Source organism: Trichosurus vulpecula, chromosome 9 (assembly GCF_011100635.1).
Source record: "Trichosurus vulpecula isolate mTriVul1 chromosome 9, mTriVul1.pri, whole genome shotgun sequence".
Lineage (NCBI taxonomy): Eukaryota > Metazoa > Chordata > Mammalia > Diprotodontia > Phalangeridae > Trichosurus > Trichosurus vulpecula.
Genome location: NC_050581.1, coordinates 58322793 through 58337833, shown reverse-complemented (window position 1 = coordinate 58337833; position 15041 = coordinate 58322793). Strand labels below are relative to the sequence as shown.

At 41.4% G+C, this 15041-nt stretch overlaps 1 protein-coding gene across 1 annotated transcript in view; it reads right to left on the bottom strand.

Moving 5' to 3' along the window:
- Positions 1–495: 495 nt before the first annotated feature.
- The window catches only part of USP31 (ubiquitin specific peptidase 31), a 131168-nt gene continuing 116622 nt past the window's right edge, over positions 496–15041 (bottom strand). The window contains exons 14-16 of the mRNA XM_036738184.1: positions 11677–11835; positions 7971–8123; positions 496–4451 (exon numbers count right to left, since the gene is read on the bottom strand). Coding sequence (XP_036594079.1) covers positions 2887–4451; positions 7971–8123; positions 11677–11835 — 1877 coding nt within the window. The 3' untranslated portion in view covers positions 496–2886. The remainder of the gene's footprint in view (positions 4452–7970; positions 8124–11676; positions 11836–15041) is intronic.

Sequence of the window (15041 nt, the reverse complement as noted above, 5' to 3'; positions counted from 1 at the left end):
AAACACAAGACCATGATGATCTACAGCTAATTGTTCACCCAAACAAATAAGCAAGCACCTTATTCCAAATATCAACAGGAAAAAAATATCTGGCCCATGTTTAAAAGAAAAACTGAATTGTTTTTGTTTTTAACCAACTTATTCAAGCCATTCCTGGAAGCATTTTGGCAAAACGTCCTTGGGTACAACAATTCTCCGTCTTATCTCTATGTTTGCTAGTCTGGTGTCCTTAAAGCATGCAGCAGTTTAAGATAATTAAATCTTTGCTATTTCATCAAATTTTCACCGTTTATCAAACATGAAAATTAAAGGAAATCAAATAGCATCAAAATGTCAAGACAATGACAGTCATTCCCAAAAGCATAGTTATATGTGTTTTTAGCTGACCAGAAAAGAGAACCAGTCCTACCAGCCAAATAATGTTAATAATAATGAAAAATTATATTTGAGCTCAAAGAAATTCTCTCCTGAAATTTAAAGGTTAGGGTTTTTTTTTTTCAATTCTTATACAAAACCAAAAAAAAATTCAAAATTTAAGTTTCTGTGTGGAAATGAAGCTAATTTCTATTCAGGCTTAACTATTTCACTGGCAACTACCAAAATAAATCCTCTCCAAAAGAAATTACTGTAATTACTCTAACGCTGCTTTACAAGTTTCAATGATGTGACCCTTCTGAATCAAATCCATCCTATATTCAAAGGAACAGAAGCTTCATGAGAACTTATTCAGCTGTGTTTGACACTGTTCATATCTTATGCCCTTTTTGATTATAGAAAACCTACACTATGGCTGGAGAGGAGTGTTACGATCACACTGGGTTTAAAATGTTGTCCTGAGGAAAGTTAACTATGCAAAACTCAACATACCAGTAAAGTAGAAACAACACCTAAAGGAGTTTGTCCAGAAGCCAAAGAACAGGAGAACCAGAGAGCAACGCTGCTTTGGCATGGGATAGATGCCTATACTACACAGAGAAGAAATGGCAATCAAACTGGGATTATCGGGCAGAATGCTACTGCCAGCAAGGTCATGATAAATGAAATACAGTGAGCATTACAAAAATACTCACAAAGCTGAATAGAAAAGAATTTTAAATATTACAAGGGCTTAGATCTTTGGCTACCCTTACATGAATGGTTTCCAGGTCTATTAGTCACCTTTATGCTCAAATTAGCAATTATGCAAGACAAGTGACCTGATGCCAACATTTCCCAATCTTCCCCAACCCAAAAAAGAAAAAAATTTGAGCAAAGGATACCACAGGATGAATAAAACTATTTGCTCTAGTTATTAAATAGGAAAGATTACACATGGGTCTAAGTTTGTGTAGAGTTGGATGAATTTATGAGTTGGAAAAACACTGATATGAGAAAACATGCCAACTGGAGTTATATGAACATGAAACACAGCACATCCCACCCTGTATTGTAGCAAAGTCTGCTTCACAAAGAAGCCAGATTATACAGCTCTCATAAGGAAGATAAGAGAATCATGAAGCCAGAATATGTCTATACAATAAAAAAAAAATGAAGCATCTATGCGAGCGCTGTAAACTGAGCAAGGTGAGAGATGTTTTCATTTTTGAAACAACAAAGGTAATTCGTTGCCTTGCGGAATAAGCTTTAGTTTTGACTAAAGATTTGGGGAGGGGATCAAGGCAGATAAAACCTATAACAGCAAAGAAGAGGAACTGTTTGCTGGAAAACATGGTTATAATCAAGCCTTACAAAGAAACATTTTAAAAAAAAGGTATTTAATATTGTGTTACACTGAGCCTTGATACTGCGTTGCTCACTTTTGGCATTGGGCTGAGAGATACAGAAACAGAAGCACATCTCCAAAAGGCAAGATGCGATTCTTCTGTTTACAGACAAGGAGTGGCAGCTAAAGAGGGAGAGTGGTACATCTATACATCACCCAGGCATCATTCGCACCACCAGGTACATGTTTCCAGTTTAAAAAAAATAACTCATATTATCAGGGTACAACTTAGAAGATGCTGATGAGTGGTTATATTTCAGAACTCCAATGGAGGGGGGAAAAAAGAATGGATACTGACTAGCTTCTTGCTATCCAATTCACCACCTCTTAGCACTATGTCCAAGAGTCAAGGGATAGCCAGCTAAGGTATACACACATCTTTACCAATATGACAGTAACAAAAGATTCTTTACATCTCAAAAAGCTGACATCCATGATGCTAAGAGAAAATTACATACATTCACACATGAAAGGTTACCTTTATATTCAGTTCATTCACTAATGCTCATCCCTCTTATACTAGCTGAGTATATATACCTGAGAAACAACATTAGTGTTAAAATATTGCCCTTTAAAAAAGACTGAACACAAGGGGCAAGAGCAGAAGCAACAACGGTCTCTCAGTTTCACTGTCAGCTTCTACGTCTTACCACACTAGACGACAATCCACAAATCAATGAGGATCATTTCTGCTCAGGCAAAAACCCAAAATCATATTATTTCACAGTTCTACAGAGCATAGACTACTTACAGAATAAATGGTTCACAGGTTTCAAAACCCTAGTGTCTGACAAAAAGTTGTGGCGTTTCACTAGAAAGAATACGCACAAGTGCTAAGAGGCAGTCCAGGATTATGCTTTTTACAATTATTCCAGTTAACTTGGTATCACTGCTTTCTTTGCCTATGGCTATTATTTGGTTTGATGGCAGAATAAGGAGACACTTCAAACACACTGCAGTTTAGTTCTCCTCACACACACGCATTAGGCACATGAACCAAAAATTACAAAACAAAAGCAGGGGGCCGGGGGAGGAGAGATATCAGGGAAAGGGAACGAAAATAGAGTTCTCGATTCTGAATAAATAAGTGTCTTTACAGATAAAACACCTGGTTTGCAGAAATCTCACTGAGGTTTTTGAGAAGGCCGTGCAGAGGTGTGCATGCTAGAAGGTAATTTTTTTAAAGATTTCTCAGCAGACTGCTTGCTACTGGGAGACAAGGGATTTCCAGGATCTAGCTGGGAAGACTTGGATCTTCGGGTAGAAAGCAGGGAATGTTTTACAGAAGTAGTATCCTTGGAAGCAGGCTGCTCTTTTGAAACAGTATTTGCATTTGGCTGCTGGGAGGACGGTGGCTGGCTGCCTTTCTCTGACTTCTCATCCACCGTGTTCTTGCTGATCGACTTGGTGGAGCCTCCGCCTGACTTTTTGGTGAGCAATGTGGTTTTCCCAAGATCAGTCGACCTCCGTGTCTCCTTCTGCCTCAGAGCTGATTTGAAGAAGGACAGTCCTTTGTCTTCTGACTTGCTGTCCCTCTTCAAACCTGATTTCATGCCTGGGTTGGGAGACCGCAGGCTGGCCATGGAGGAACTCCTAACATGCTTTCCATCCATTCTGCTCTCCCCTCCTTTGGACTGACCCACTCGAGGGGAGTTTGGTTTGGAGGTGGATGTGACACTGGCTTTGTCAGAACCAAGGCTTATTTTGGAGCCTTCCCGGCTCAGGCTTCTGTCTGAAGTCCTACTCTTCCCAGCAGAGGAGGGACCCCTGGTGGCAGAGCCCAGAGGTGGTTTTTTGGCAGCTGTAGAGGAAGAAATAGAAGCCGGGGAAGAAGCTAACTTTTGCTTCTGCTGAATAGCTACAGTGTCCTGGGATTTTGTAGATGACTCCTTTTTGGACTGACCAGGAACAGGGGATGCGTGGCGCCCACTAACCTGGGAAGATTCTGCTCTGCTTCTGGAGCGAGAAGTCTTTACAGAACTTTTTAAGGGAACAGGAGAAGTAGGTGATGTGTTTGAAAGAGATGACTCCTGGCGAGCCAAGACTGTCCTCCCTTTCCTCAGGCTTTTATCTGGCTCAGAAACCCCTTTGGAGGTAGGGGATTTCTTAGTTGTGCTGTCTGACTTTTCCACAAGTAAGCCAGAGCCACTTGGAGTCTTTGCCTCTTTGACTGGGGAGCTGTCAACGGAATCACTCTGATCAACATAGGCAATCTGATTATTGTTATCGAATGGATCTGAAACAGGATGCACTCGTTCCCCTTGTGCTGAGCTTTTGCTCTGTGTGTCACAAAGACTTGAGGTCACTTTCCTGGTAGCTGATTCCTCTCTGAAGACACTTTCCATGACAGCCAGAGGGGCTCTACCCACGGCCCTGTGCTCACGCCTGTTGTGGCTCTCACTGGGCTCCATGTAACTACTAGAAAGGTTCCTTAGGCTACCAAAACAAGAGATAGAGACCTTATCATCGACTGCCTCCCCTATCTTCTCCAAGGTAGAAGCAGAACCATGCACAGGAGAATCACCACAAAAACGAGATGGAGAGTTAGAGCGCATCTGCAGCTTAGCAGACAGGGACCAAGAGGGTCGAATGCAATTTTCATTGACGGCCAACGGGCTGGTAACAGAGGACCTGGATGACAGGCTTTGGCGCTGCACGCTCCTTACAAACGGTCGAGTTGAGAATCCACCTGAGACAAGCAAAGAAAACAGTCAGGGCAAAGTGGAGAATAAATAGTCAATCATAGAAAATTAGGAAGGGGGTATTGGTTAGTGTTACCAAACTGATTCTTCCCCCTTCTTCCTTTTTCCTATTTTTTTATAATGGGTGGCTTGTTATGATGTGTAGACAAAAGGGGAAGGACATATTTGGATATGAAGGTGATATAAAAACAAAAAGAGAGGAATGAAAATTAATTTTTTTTTCAAAAAAAGAATCTAGAGGTCATGCCATTTGGTATACACCTACTCAGCACTGTCACTGCTTCATTGCCCATGGTGTCTTTAAGCATAATGCAGCACCCCTAATTCTCTCCTGATATTACCAGTTTTTATCCTTGCCTTATTTGATATCATAGTTAAAACTCCCATTTTTCTGGAGTTGCCTCAAACATAATCCATTATTTCTAGCACTATCAACTCCCAAAATATACTAGAGTGAGAAGAAACCTTAGAAACCACCAAATCCACACTCTTCCATTCTACAGATGAAAAAACAAAGGGCCACAGAGATGAGGTGACTTGTCCCATGTAACAGAGCTACAATTCAAACACAAGGCTTCTCTTCTTCACCTGAAGCTCTCCTGCTAGACTATGCATGTACCTTCAGCCATTACCTATTCAGTACAAAAGGCATCAGAACATAGGAAAAATTAAATATGCCTGACTGTAAATGCATCCTGGGACTAGTGAGTGAACATTTAAAAGATCCTTCACCCATCCTGACATTGGTGAGTTCACTACGGAATTTGTAGTGTCTTTTACTTACGTGTAAACACCTAACAGGCAGAGACCATACTTGTATTGTTTTCTTTACACATTACCCGGCACAAGTGATGATGTTTAAACAGATACTGATCTGTTGTCTGCTGGTTGGTTTCCCTGCCTCAAGTCCCTCCTCAATCTGGCACATCCTCTACTCAGCTGTAAAAGTGACTGTCCAAAAGCACATGTGACTCTGTCAGTCCCCACCCCCCCACTCAGTAAACTCCTGTGGCTTCCTAGACTTCCAGGCACTGGAAATCCTTCATGACCTCCCCCCTCACCTTTCCAGCTTTCCTCCACACCCCCGCTTCACATACTCTGTAATCCAATGATCTGGCCTCTTAGCTCTTACTCATCCAACTCCAGGCATTTTCACGGACTGTTTCCCAACATGACCTCCTCATGCCTGAAACATTCTCCCTCCTCCTCTCCCCCTCCTGGCTCATCGAGCTTTCTTTAAGCCCCAGCCAAAATCCCACCCTTAGCTTGTCCTGATTCCCCTTAATGCTACTACTGCCTTCCCTCTGATCACCTTCAGGATCCCACATCCAGCTTATTTGGATTTAGTTGTTTGCACATTGTCTCTCCTATTAGACAGCTCCTTGAATGCAAGGGCCATCTTTTGCCTTTGTTTGTATCTTCAGCACTTAGGCCAGTGCCTGGCTCACAGCAGGCACTTAATAAATGTTTACTGGCTGACAGAATCATCAAGTGCATTTTTTAAAACAAGTGGAATGGAGACAAAAATGTGTCCATTTTACCATAAAAATGACAACGATTAGGGATTAAGTGTTTCCTGTTCAGCATCTGCCCAAACAGATGAGGAACCATGAGTCACTTTTTGCCACGCAGAATATCAGAGCTGGAAGAGTCCTGGAGACATCCAGGTCCAACCTCTCATTCTATAGTTGAGGAAACCAAGGCCCAGAAAAAGTGATATGCTCAAGGCCACACAGTTAAAGAAAGAGCCACGATTAAAGTCCACATGTACAGATTCCCAGAGTGGCACTCTTGTATTTATTTTGCTATTCTGTCTCCGAGGATCATCTCCCACCAAAAGGGGATCACTGTCTCTCTCACTGTCAGTGCCTCCTTCTGAGTTTCTCTTCCATTTACACTGCATATATCTCATAGGAACAAAGTTATCTGTATGCTGTCCCTCCTATTAGATTGTGAGGGTCTTGAGTCCAGAGACCATGTTTTTGCCTTTCTTTGTATCCCAAGTGCTTAGCGCATAGCAGGTGTTTAATAAATGTTCCTTGACTGACTGTCATTTCATGTATCAGCCACAGGGTAAGATATCAAAGACTGATATGAGATACTTTCCTTGTGATGGAACCTAAGCTAACAACCTCCAGATATTCCCAGTTCTCACAAGCCTTCTGTTCACAATGATTCTTTCTACCCATCTGATACTACTAGATCAATGTTCTGGCCTGCCACCCCTCAAAATAAACTTAATGACTTTCTCAACCAATAAGTGAAAAGTGAAAACAAACCAGTCTTATTGGAGGAGTTCATTTTTCCATGAGTGGATTTCCAATTTTTTAATATTAACATTCTCCTTCGGGATTCACCCAAACTATCCTTTCCATGATATGAAAGCAGTAGAGTGCTTGAAGTCAGGAAGACCGGGATTTAGAGCTAAAGTCAGATACCGGATTAAGCTACGGGACCCTAGGGAAGCTGCTTAACCTCTCTCAGCCTCAGTTTTCTCATCTGTAAAATGGGGATAATAATAACATAGACATCACAGGGCTGTTATGAGGATTAAATGAAATAACATGTGAAAAACATTTTGTAAACTTCAAAGTTCTATATAAATCCAAGTTTATAGGATTTAGAACTAGAAGAAACCTTAGAGGCCATTCTGTCCAACCCTCTTATTTCTAAAGATGAGGAAACTGAGGCCCAGAAAGGTTAAATAACACGCCCAGGGTCACCCAGCTAATGTGTCTGTGGTAGAATTTGCACTCAGGTCTTCTTGACTTCCAGTCTGGTGCCCATGCATTATACCATGCTGCCTCTGCTGTCATTATTACTGTAAATACTCCACCGACTCCACCATTTGTTTTGTAAGCACAACTCCAGCTCCTCTGACAACAAATATACATTCTATCACAAAAGCAAGGGAAAACAGAGCATGGGGTAGAGAAGATGATAGAACCTGTGGCTTTAACACCACCGGTCAGCAAACTAACCTGCAAATCTAGTGTCCGTGAATGCTTTGCTCTCCAGCAACCTCCCCTCGAGGCTCAGTCCCCTCAAACCTGAGAAACTAGAAACTAGAAGTTCTTAACCATTTTCTCTGTCATGGAAGTGAAGTCTGTGGACCCCATCCAAGTCCAAGGACCCCTTGAAATCCACACAGACTCCTTGGGGGCCCCATGGACCCAGGTTAAGAACCCCTTTGTTGTTGTGTCGTTGCTCTGGTTCAAGTGTGTCTGACTCCTCGTGAGCCCATTTGGGGTTTTCTTAGCAAAGACATTGCAGTGGTTTGCCATTTCCTTCCCCAGCTCATGTTACATTTGGGGAAACTAAGGCAAACAGGATGGTCACAAAGCTAGTAAGTGTCTGAGACTAGATTTGAACTCAGTAAGAGGAGTCTTCCTGACTCCAAGCCCAGCACTCTAACCACCACGCCATTGAGCTGCCCTGTAAGAACCCCTGCTTGATGCCATCTCTAAAAGCCATTTCTTGCTTCTCCCATCTCTTCCTACACGTACCATCATCTTCGCTTCTTTCCCCAGTCAACTCCACCGACTCTGAGAGTGAAGCCAGAGACGTGCGCCTGGAAGAAGCCGCAGAAGTGACGCTGGCCTGCTTACTCCCTGGAAGCCGGCTTACCCAGTGTTCACAAAGTGAAGAACTTGTGGAACCTGCAGAGAAGGCAGAGGATTAAGATCACAGTAGAGACTCACATGGCCAATTACATGTAAAAGGGCCCCCTGTAAGTCCTGCTGATTGGTCACAAGTGAATTATTGATGCTTCCACCACTGGAGCTCAACTTTAACCACCAGAAACCAGAACAATGCCTTTTGGGCAACAGCACACTATGACTAATTAAGGAGGGAACCAATTCCCATACATATTATATCATTTTAGCTATAAATAATGCAAGTAGAGTCCTTAATGCTTCATAAAGCAAAATTTAAATTTAAGAGAAGATGTCAGTTGAATAGAACATAGTCCCAGGGTAATATTTCTGGCTGTTATGAAATAAGTGATTTTCATTTTCAAGGCTGTCAACACTGGTTCCTTTTTTTTAAACTCACAGGTACGTGAAGACTTAATCATTTATTCATATACTGTAATAACCATATACACAGACAAAGGGAGACAAGTAAGACCTGGATGGTGAAAGTGAAGTGATTCAAAACTGTCAGAGGAGGATCAGTTTGAATGAATGAGGAAGAATAAGGGAGGACAACAAGACAGCTGTCCTCAAGTATCTGAAAAGCTGTCATGTGGAAGAGAGGTAAATGGCAGGCACAGCAGTATGGGAGACAGAGCACTGGATTTGGAGTAAAAGCCCGTGGTATCAAATCCTGGCTCGGCTGCTCACTACCCATTAATTTTTCTAGCCTTTAGTTTCTACTATAAAATGAAGGGGGATGGGGAATTGGACTAAATTACCTCAAGGGTCCCTTTCGTTTCTAAATCCATGATATCATGACTTATTCCCCTTGACACAGGAGAGCATAACAAGCATCAACATATGGAAATCACAAGGACACAGATTAAGTGTAAGGATAGACTTAATTTAAGAATTGTTGTTCATCCTTCATTTTTGAAGATGACATCACGATGTTGGGACAAAACAGTGGATGATGGGTGATGTCGTTACTTGCCTGTGAGTTGGGCTTAAGTGAGACAGAGTTATGCAAAGTTGTCAATGCCCAGTCTTCTAGAATCATCAAAGTCCAGTAGCAAGACAAAAGTCAAGACGACTGGCGATAGCCTGGGATTCCATGAATGACTTTGGCATCTTCCATGTCTGACCAAGCTCTTAGCATTCTACAATGCCTGCTTCAGCCACCTTCATGGCCATTGGAACAAATTGTTCTCATCCACCCATTCCACTGGGGGAAGTTTTGATATGCTTGGGACGGACATTCCCCTAAGTTTCTGAGGCCTATTGGTTACCCCCCCACCTGATAAGACAGTTTTACTGAGATGTAGCCACTGTACGTGCTACAGCTTCTTAGAACCATGGGTGAGAGTTGGGTGACAGGTAGACACCAAAGGTGCATTAGCAGCCCTGAAAAGGGCTTGGCAAGCCCTCAAAACAAAGGGGTTAGCCCTCCCTGAACACCCCATATACCCCATAATAAGTACATACATTGGGTACAGGGCAACTCAAAGATAAATGAACTGCCTAGAAAGGCAGCAAGTTCCCAGTTACTGGAGGTATTCAAGTGAAAGATAGAAGACTACTCATGGGAGAGCTTCAGGTATAAGCTATACCAAATGACCTCTGAGATCCCTCTCAACTTTAATACGCCATTTTTATAGTCACTATGAAAATACGCCAGCATGACTGAAATTCATAGGATCATAGATGTAATCTGGAAAGTGCTGTGGAGGTTCTCTAGTTTAACTCCATTTCACAGATGGGTAAACTGAGGCCCAGAAAGGTGAAATACTTACCCAAGATCATACAGGTAGTCAGGAAAAAAGCTAACATTCAAACCCAGGTCCTCTCTCTTCAAAGTTATCATTTGTTATATTGCATTATACTGCTTCCCTAGGTTTACCAAGTTGCCTTTTTTTTTGCACTTAATAGCATTTTATTTTTTTTCCTAATTACGTGTAAAGGCAGTTTTCAACGGTCATTTTTATAAGATTTTGAGTTCTAAATTTTTCTCCCTCTCTCCTTTCCCTGACCCCTCCCCAAGATAGAAAGTAATCTGATATAGGTTATACATGTGCAATCTAGAATCAAAACAGAAGCAAAAAACCATGAGAAAGAAAAAAACAAAAAAAAAAGTAAAAATAGTATTGCTTCGAATTGCATTCAGACTCCATAGCTCTTTCTCTGGATGTGGATGGCATGTTCCATCATGAGTCTTTTGGAATTGTCTTGGATCATTGTATTGCTGAGAAGAGCTAAGTCTATCATAGTTGATCATCACACAACGTTGCTGTTTCTGTGTACAATGTTCTCCTGGTTCTGCTCACTTCACTCAGCATTAATTCACGTAAGTCTATTCAGGTTTTTCTGAAATCTGCCTGCTCATCACTTCTTACAGCACAATAGTATTCCATTGCATTCCTATTCCACAACTTGTTCAGCCATTCCCCAATTGATGGGCATCCCCTCAATTTCCACCTCTTTATCACCACAAAAAGAGCTGCTATAAATATTTTTGTACATGTGGACCCAGGTTGTCTTTCAAAATTAATCTCAATCAAGCAGCATATTTGCCAGAAACGGAACCCAGCCGGGTGCCAGTTTGCACATGCTACAAGCTGTTTAAATAGACAGAGATCCTCTAAAGAACAGGGCAACATTAAGGCTTTGACTCCCAGGAAAAGAATTCCATGGGGGTAAGAGTCACACTGAATTCATCCTGGGGGGAAAAAATCTCACTTTCTCATCTTATAACTAACTTGGATGATTGCTTAAGTGAGTAACCACCCCATCTGGGTAAAATTTTAGAGTGTAATTTTATATTCTTCTGTCCTGGGGCAGCAACTACTATTATCTACCAAACAGCTTCCTGAGTAATCATTATTTGGTTCTAAGTCATAAGAGTATAAAAAATGCCAAATAAGGTTAATCCCATGGTGTATCCAGATGAGTATTCCATCTCTGCCAGGCACCAAGTTTGGATGTCTTCATTGCAATCATTCCAAGATGTTAGTGATGTCCCTCCAAAATATTCCAATCTCCTTTCTCAACTCATGGCTCTATTACCCATAAACATATTTAACATTCCTATGATCTTAATTTTCAACCAATATCATTCTTCTTGGGATAATGAATTCCCTCATTTTATTTCCCAATGTAAGAAATAATATTGCTTTTCTTTCTTTCTCAACTTCTCTCAAGTTTCAAGGGGAGCCCCTTCAACACCAAGATATTTTAAGATTTGATTTGCTGTATGAGTCCATCGCTAACCTTATCCAAACCATTTATAGGTTTACAAACTTCTGTCATAGCCCCATCCTCACATTTCTGATATGAAAGCAGCTTCCCCCATTTCCAGCATCTGATTATCTTCTTGGGGATTTTGTTTGTCCTTTTCTCATCCCTTGATTAGTGGTGATTTTGAGACCATCGCAATATTATTGGTGAACTAATAGAATAGGATCATAAATTACATAAAGAAAATACCTTCTGCGAGGGCATTACATCAAAAGTCAATCTTCTATGCTAGAAAATTGACATAAAGACTACAATTTCCAGAAACCTGAGCTGGCCTCACCTGCCACAGAGCTGTTTGCTGACCATGAGGGTATAGCTGTTCGCCTCTGGTAGAAAAGTATATATGCTGTCTGCTTACAGACTTCATCCTCAGACAGCTGCTGTACATCACTGTCATCGAAGCAGTACCAGAGACCATCCACGGAATTCTTACAGTATGCTGTCAACAAGAAATGTCCATCATTAGCTCAACTTCAGCACCATTTTATTTCCACTAGGCATTAGCCTCACCAAAATCCAGCCCTGGGATGAACTACAAAGCCCCATTGTTTTGAGTTATTGGGTCAATTTGTGGCATTTTCAAGAAGAGCAGGTAGTTAATCCAATAAATTAGTGCAACTTTCTTAGAAAAAAAACAAAGACAACCCAAGTTGTGCATCACACTCAAGCAATAGTTCCTTGCTGTACATGTGTAGAAATGGGAGGGCAGCCACACAAGAAAATGAGTTCTATTTTATCTTTTAAATATTTGGTCAATGTTAAAACATAATACACCCAGTCCATTTAAACATGATGCAATGCTCGAGCATTTGCTTACAGTGAAGGCACTGAGAGATGACCCATACATGCTCATCAGGCTGGTAGAGAACAATACTACAAATACTGAAAGATGATGAATCCTCCTTTCCAGGTCTAACCAATAGCCTGAGATAGAAACGAAAAATATGCATGTTGCAGGGGAAATAAAACAAACAAAATCTGTTCACAGAAGAGTCCTGCCATCCTCTAAGAAGCTATATTATAATCTTGTTGTCTGCAAAATCTACAATTTGTTATCACAGGTTTGGAAATATCAATTGATCTTGGGGGAAATGAATGTATAAATGATGCATTTGCAAAATAATTCTAATTCTTTTCTTCCCACAAGAGAGTCAGCATTTTTCTCATTAAGAACTCCTGAGAGACAGAATGATATAGGGCATAAAGAAATGGCTTCAGAGACAGAAAGACTTGGTTTGAAGTCTCACATTTGACACATACTGGCTGCATGACCCCAAAGCAAATCACTTAATCTCCCTAGGCGAGAGGTTCTTAAACTGTTTGGTCTCGGGACCTCTTTACACTCTTAAAAACAAAGGACTATATCTGCTAAAAGAGCTTCTGTTTATGTAAGTTATTTCTATCAATATTTACCACATTAAAAATTTAAAAATCTTAGCATTATTATGAAAATAATTTTGACCTTGCAGAGTCTCAAGGATACTCATGGACCACATGTTAAGAACCACTGCCCTACCCACCTCACTAAAACTGTAACTGCAAAGAAGAACTGGTAGGAGTTTCCTCACCTGAGAGTTCCCTATACCAGGTACAGTCCCCAGTGCCTTTCCCGGTCCTGTGAGGGAAGAGCCATCATGGTGCCACCTTTCACGGAGAGTACTTATTCACAATGTATGCAGAACTATGTCTCTTGCCATGGTTTGAGAACATGCTGCTTATATTTCAAACAACCTGTAATTTTCATTGATGTGACTACTCCCTCCAAGGCAGACCACAGCGAGGATGAGGATGAGGATGATGAAGAAATGGTTAAAAATAGATGGCATTTCCCTGTTTACAAAGTGCTTTCCATGCATTATTTCATTTAACCCTCACAACAACCCTGTGTGATAGGTTCTATTATTATTCCTATTTAAAGATGAGGAGACTGGGAATCAGAGAGATTAAGTGACTTGCTTAGGGTCACACTGCTAATAAGTGTCTGAAGCAGCATTCAAAAACAGGTCTTCTGACTCGAAGTACAGCCCCTCAATCTGCTCTACTACTCTGACCCTCTCAACCTATTGTAAGCTTTTCAATCTTAGTAAATGGTTACATGAGTTGTTTTTGCCAGAATACTCATCATGAACAACCTTTCATGATAACCTTCTCCATACTTATCTAGGCCGTTCCTTGGCCAATAGTCCATCAAAAGGTCCATACGTAGAGCCTCTCCAGCTTGGCTGGACCTGTCAGAGCCATTGGCACCACCCTCAGGAGTCACAGACACCACAGAAAGATGTCAGAGGAAGATGTTAGTAAAGGAAAGGCTCTTTAATAGTATATACATTATAAAGTTGACTAATGAGGTTGTTGCAACAATGACTTATGAAAACATTGTTGTGCTTAGAATCAGGAAGACCTGTGTTTACATCCTGCCCCAGGCACTTACCAGCCGTGTGACCCTGGGTAAGTTGCTTAGCCTTCCTAAGCCTCAATTTTCTCACCTGGAAAATGAGGGAAATGATAGCAACTACCTAGCAAAGTTGTGGGGAGGAACAAGTGAGATGGTGTGGAAAAGGTGCTTTCCAATCTTAAAGCACTACGCAAATGCCAGCTGTTATCGCTGATATTATCATTATTAATGTGGCCTCCGTCAGTGAAGGGAATAGTTACGTTACTGATAATTGCAGATCTTTTGGGGGGAACATGGCAAATCTGAGTTTTCACTCAGTCCCTGAAGCTTGCAACCTCAATGTCATTCTCCACCCACTCACTCACATGTCCAATCTGTTGTCAAATCCTATTATGTAGGTAAAAATGACATCTCTCTTATCCCGCCCCTTCTCTCCACTCTACACAGTCATTATCCTTCTACTGGTCCTCTTCACCTCTAGCCTGGACTACTGCATGAGCCTAATGACCGACTTCTCTGACTTGAGTTTCTTCCCAACTCAAGCCATCCTCTTCATCTCCGCTGCCACCAAAGTGATCCTCCTAAAGCATATGTCTGACCATGTCCTCTATTATCTCAAAGATCAATATAAAATTCTCTGGCATGAAAGCCCTTCAGAACCTGGCTCCTTCATGTCTTTCTGGTCTTCTTACAGTTCACTCCTCTCCACACACTCCATGATCCAGCTACACCGCCTGCCTACTCTTCCCTCACACCTGACATTCCACGTCCCAACTCGGAATTTGTATCGGATGTCCTCCGTGCCTAGAACACTCTCCTTCCTCACTTCTGACTCCCAGTTTGCCTGACTTCCTTCAAGAGAGATTAGATCCCATCTTCAGCAAAAGGACTTTCCTGTTCTTCCTGCCCACCCCCCACCCATAGCTGGTGGCTTCCCTCTAAAATTACTTTGCATTTACACATATATCTTATATGTACACAAGTATTTGCAGGTTGTCTACCCTCATCTGAATGCAAGCTCCTGGAGGGCAGGAAATGCATTTCTGCCTTTCTTTGTATAGCCAGTGCTTAGCCCAGTGCCTGGCGCACAGTAAGTGCCTAATTAATGCTGGTTGTCTACCAAGTTCAGACAAAGGCAATGGAACATAGCGATGCATACATTATAGGTAAAAGACATCTATGAAAAATGATTTTTATTTAATAATTTACCAACTCTCCCTTGTAAGAAGAAAAAATAAATTCTTTCTAAA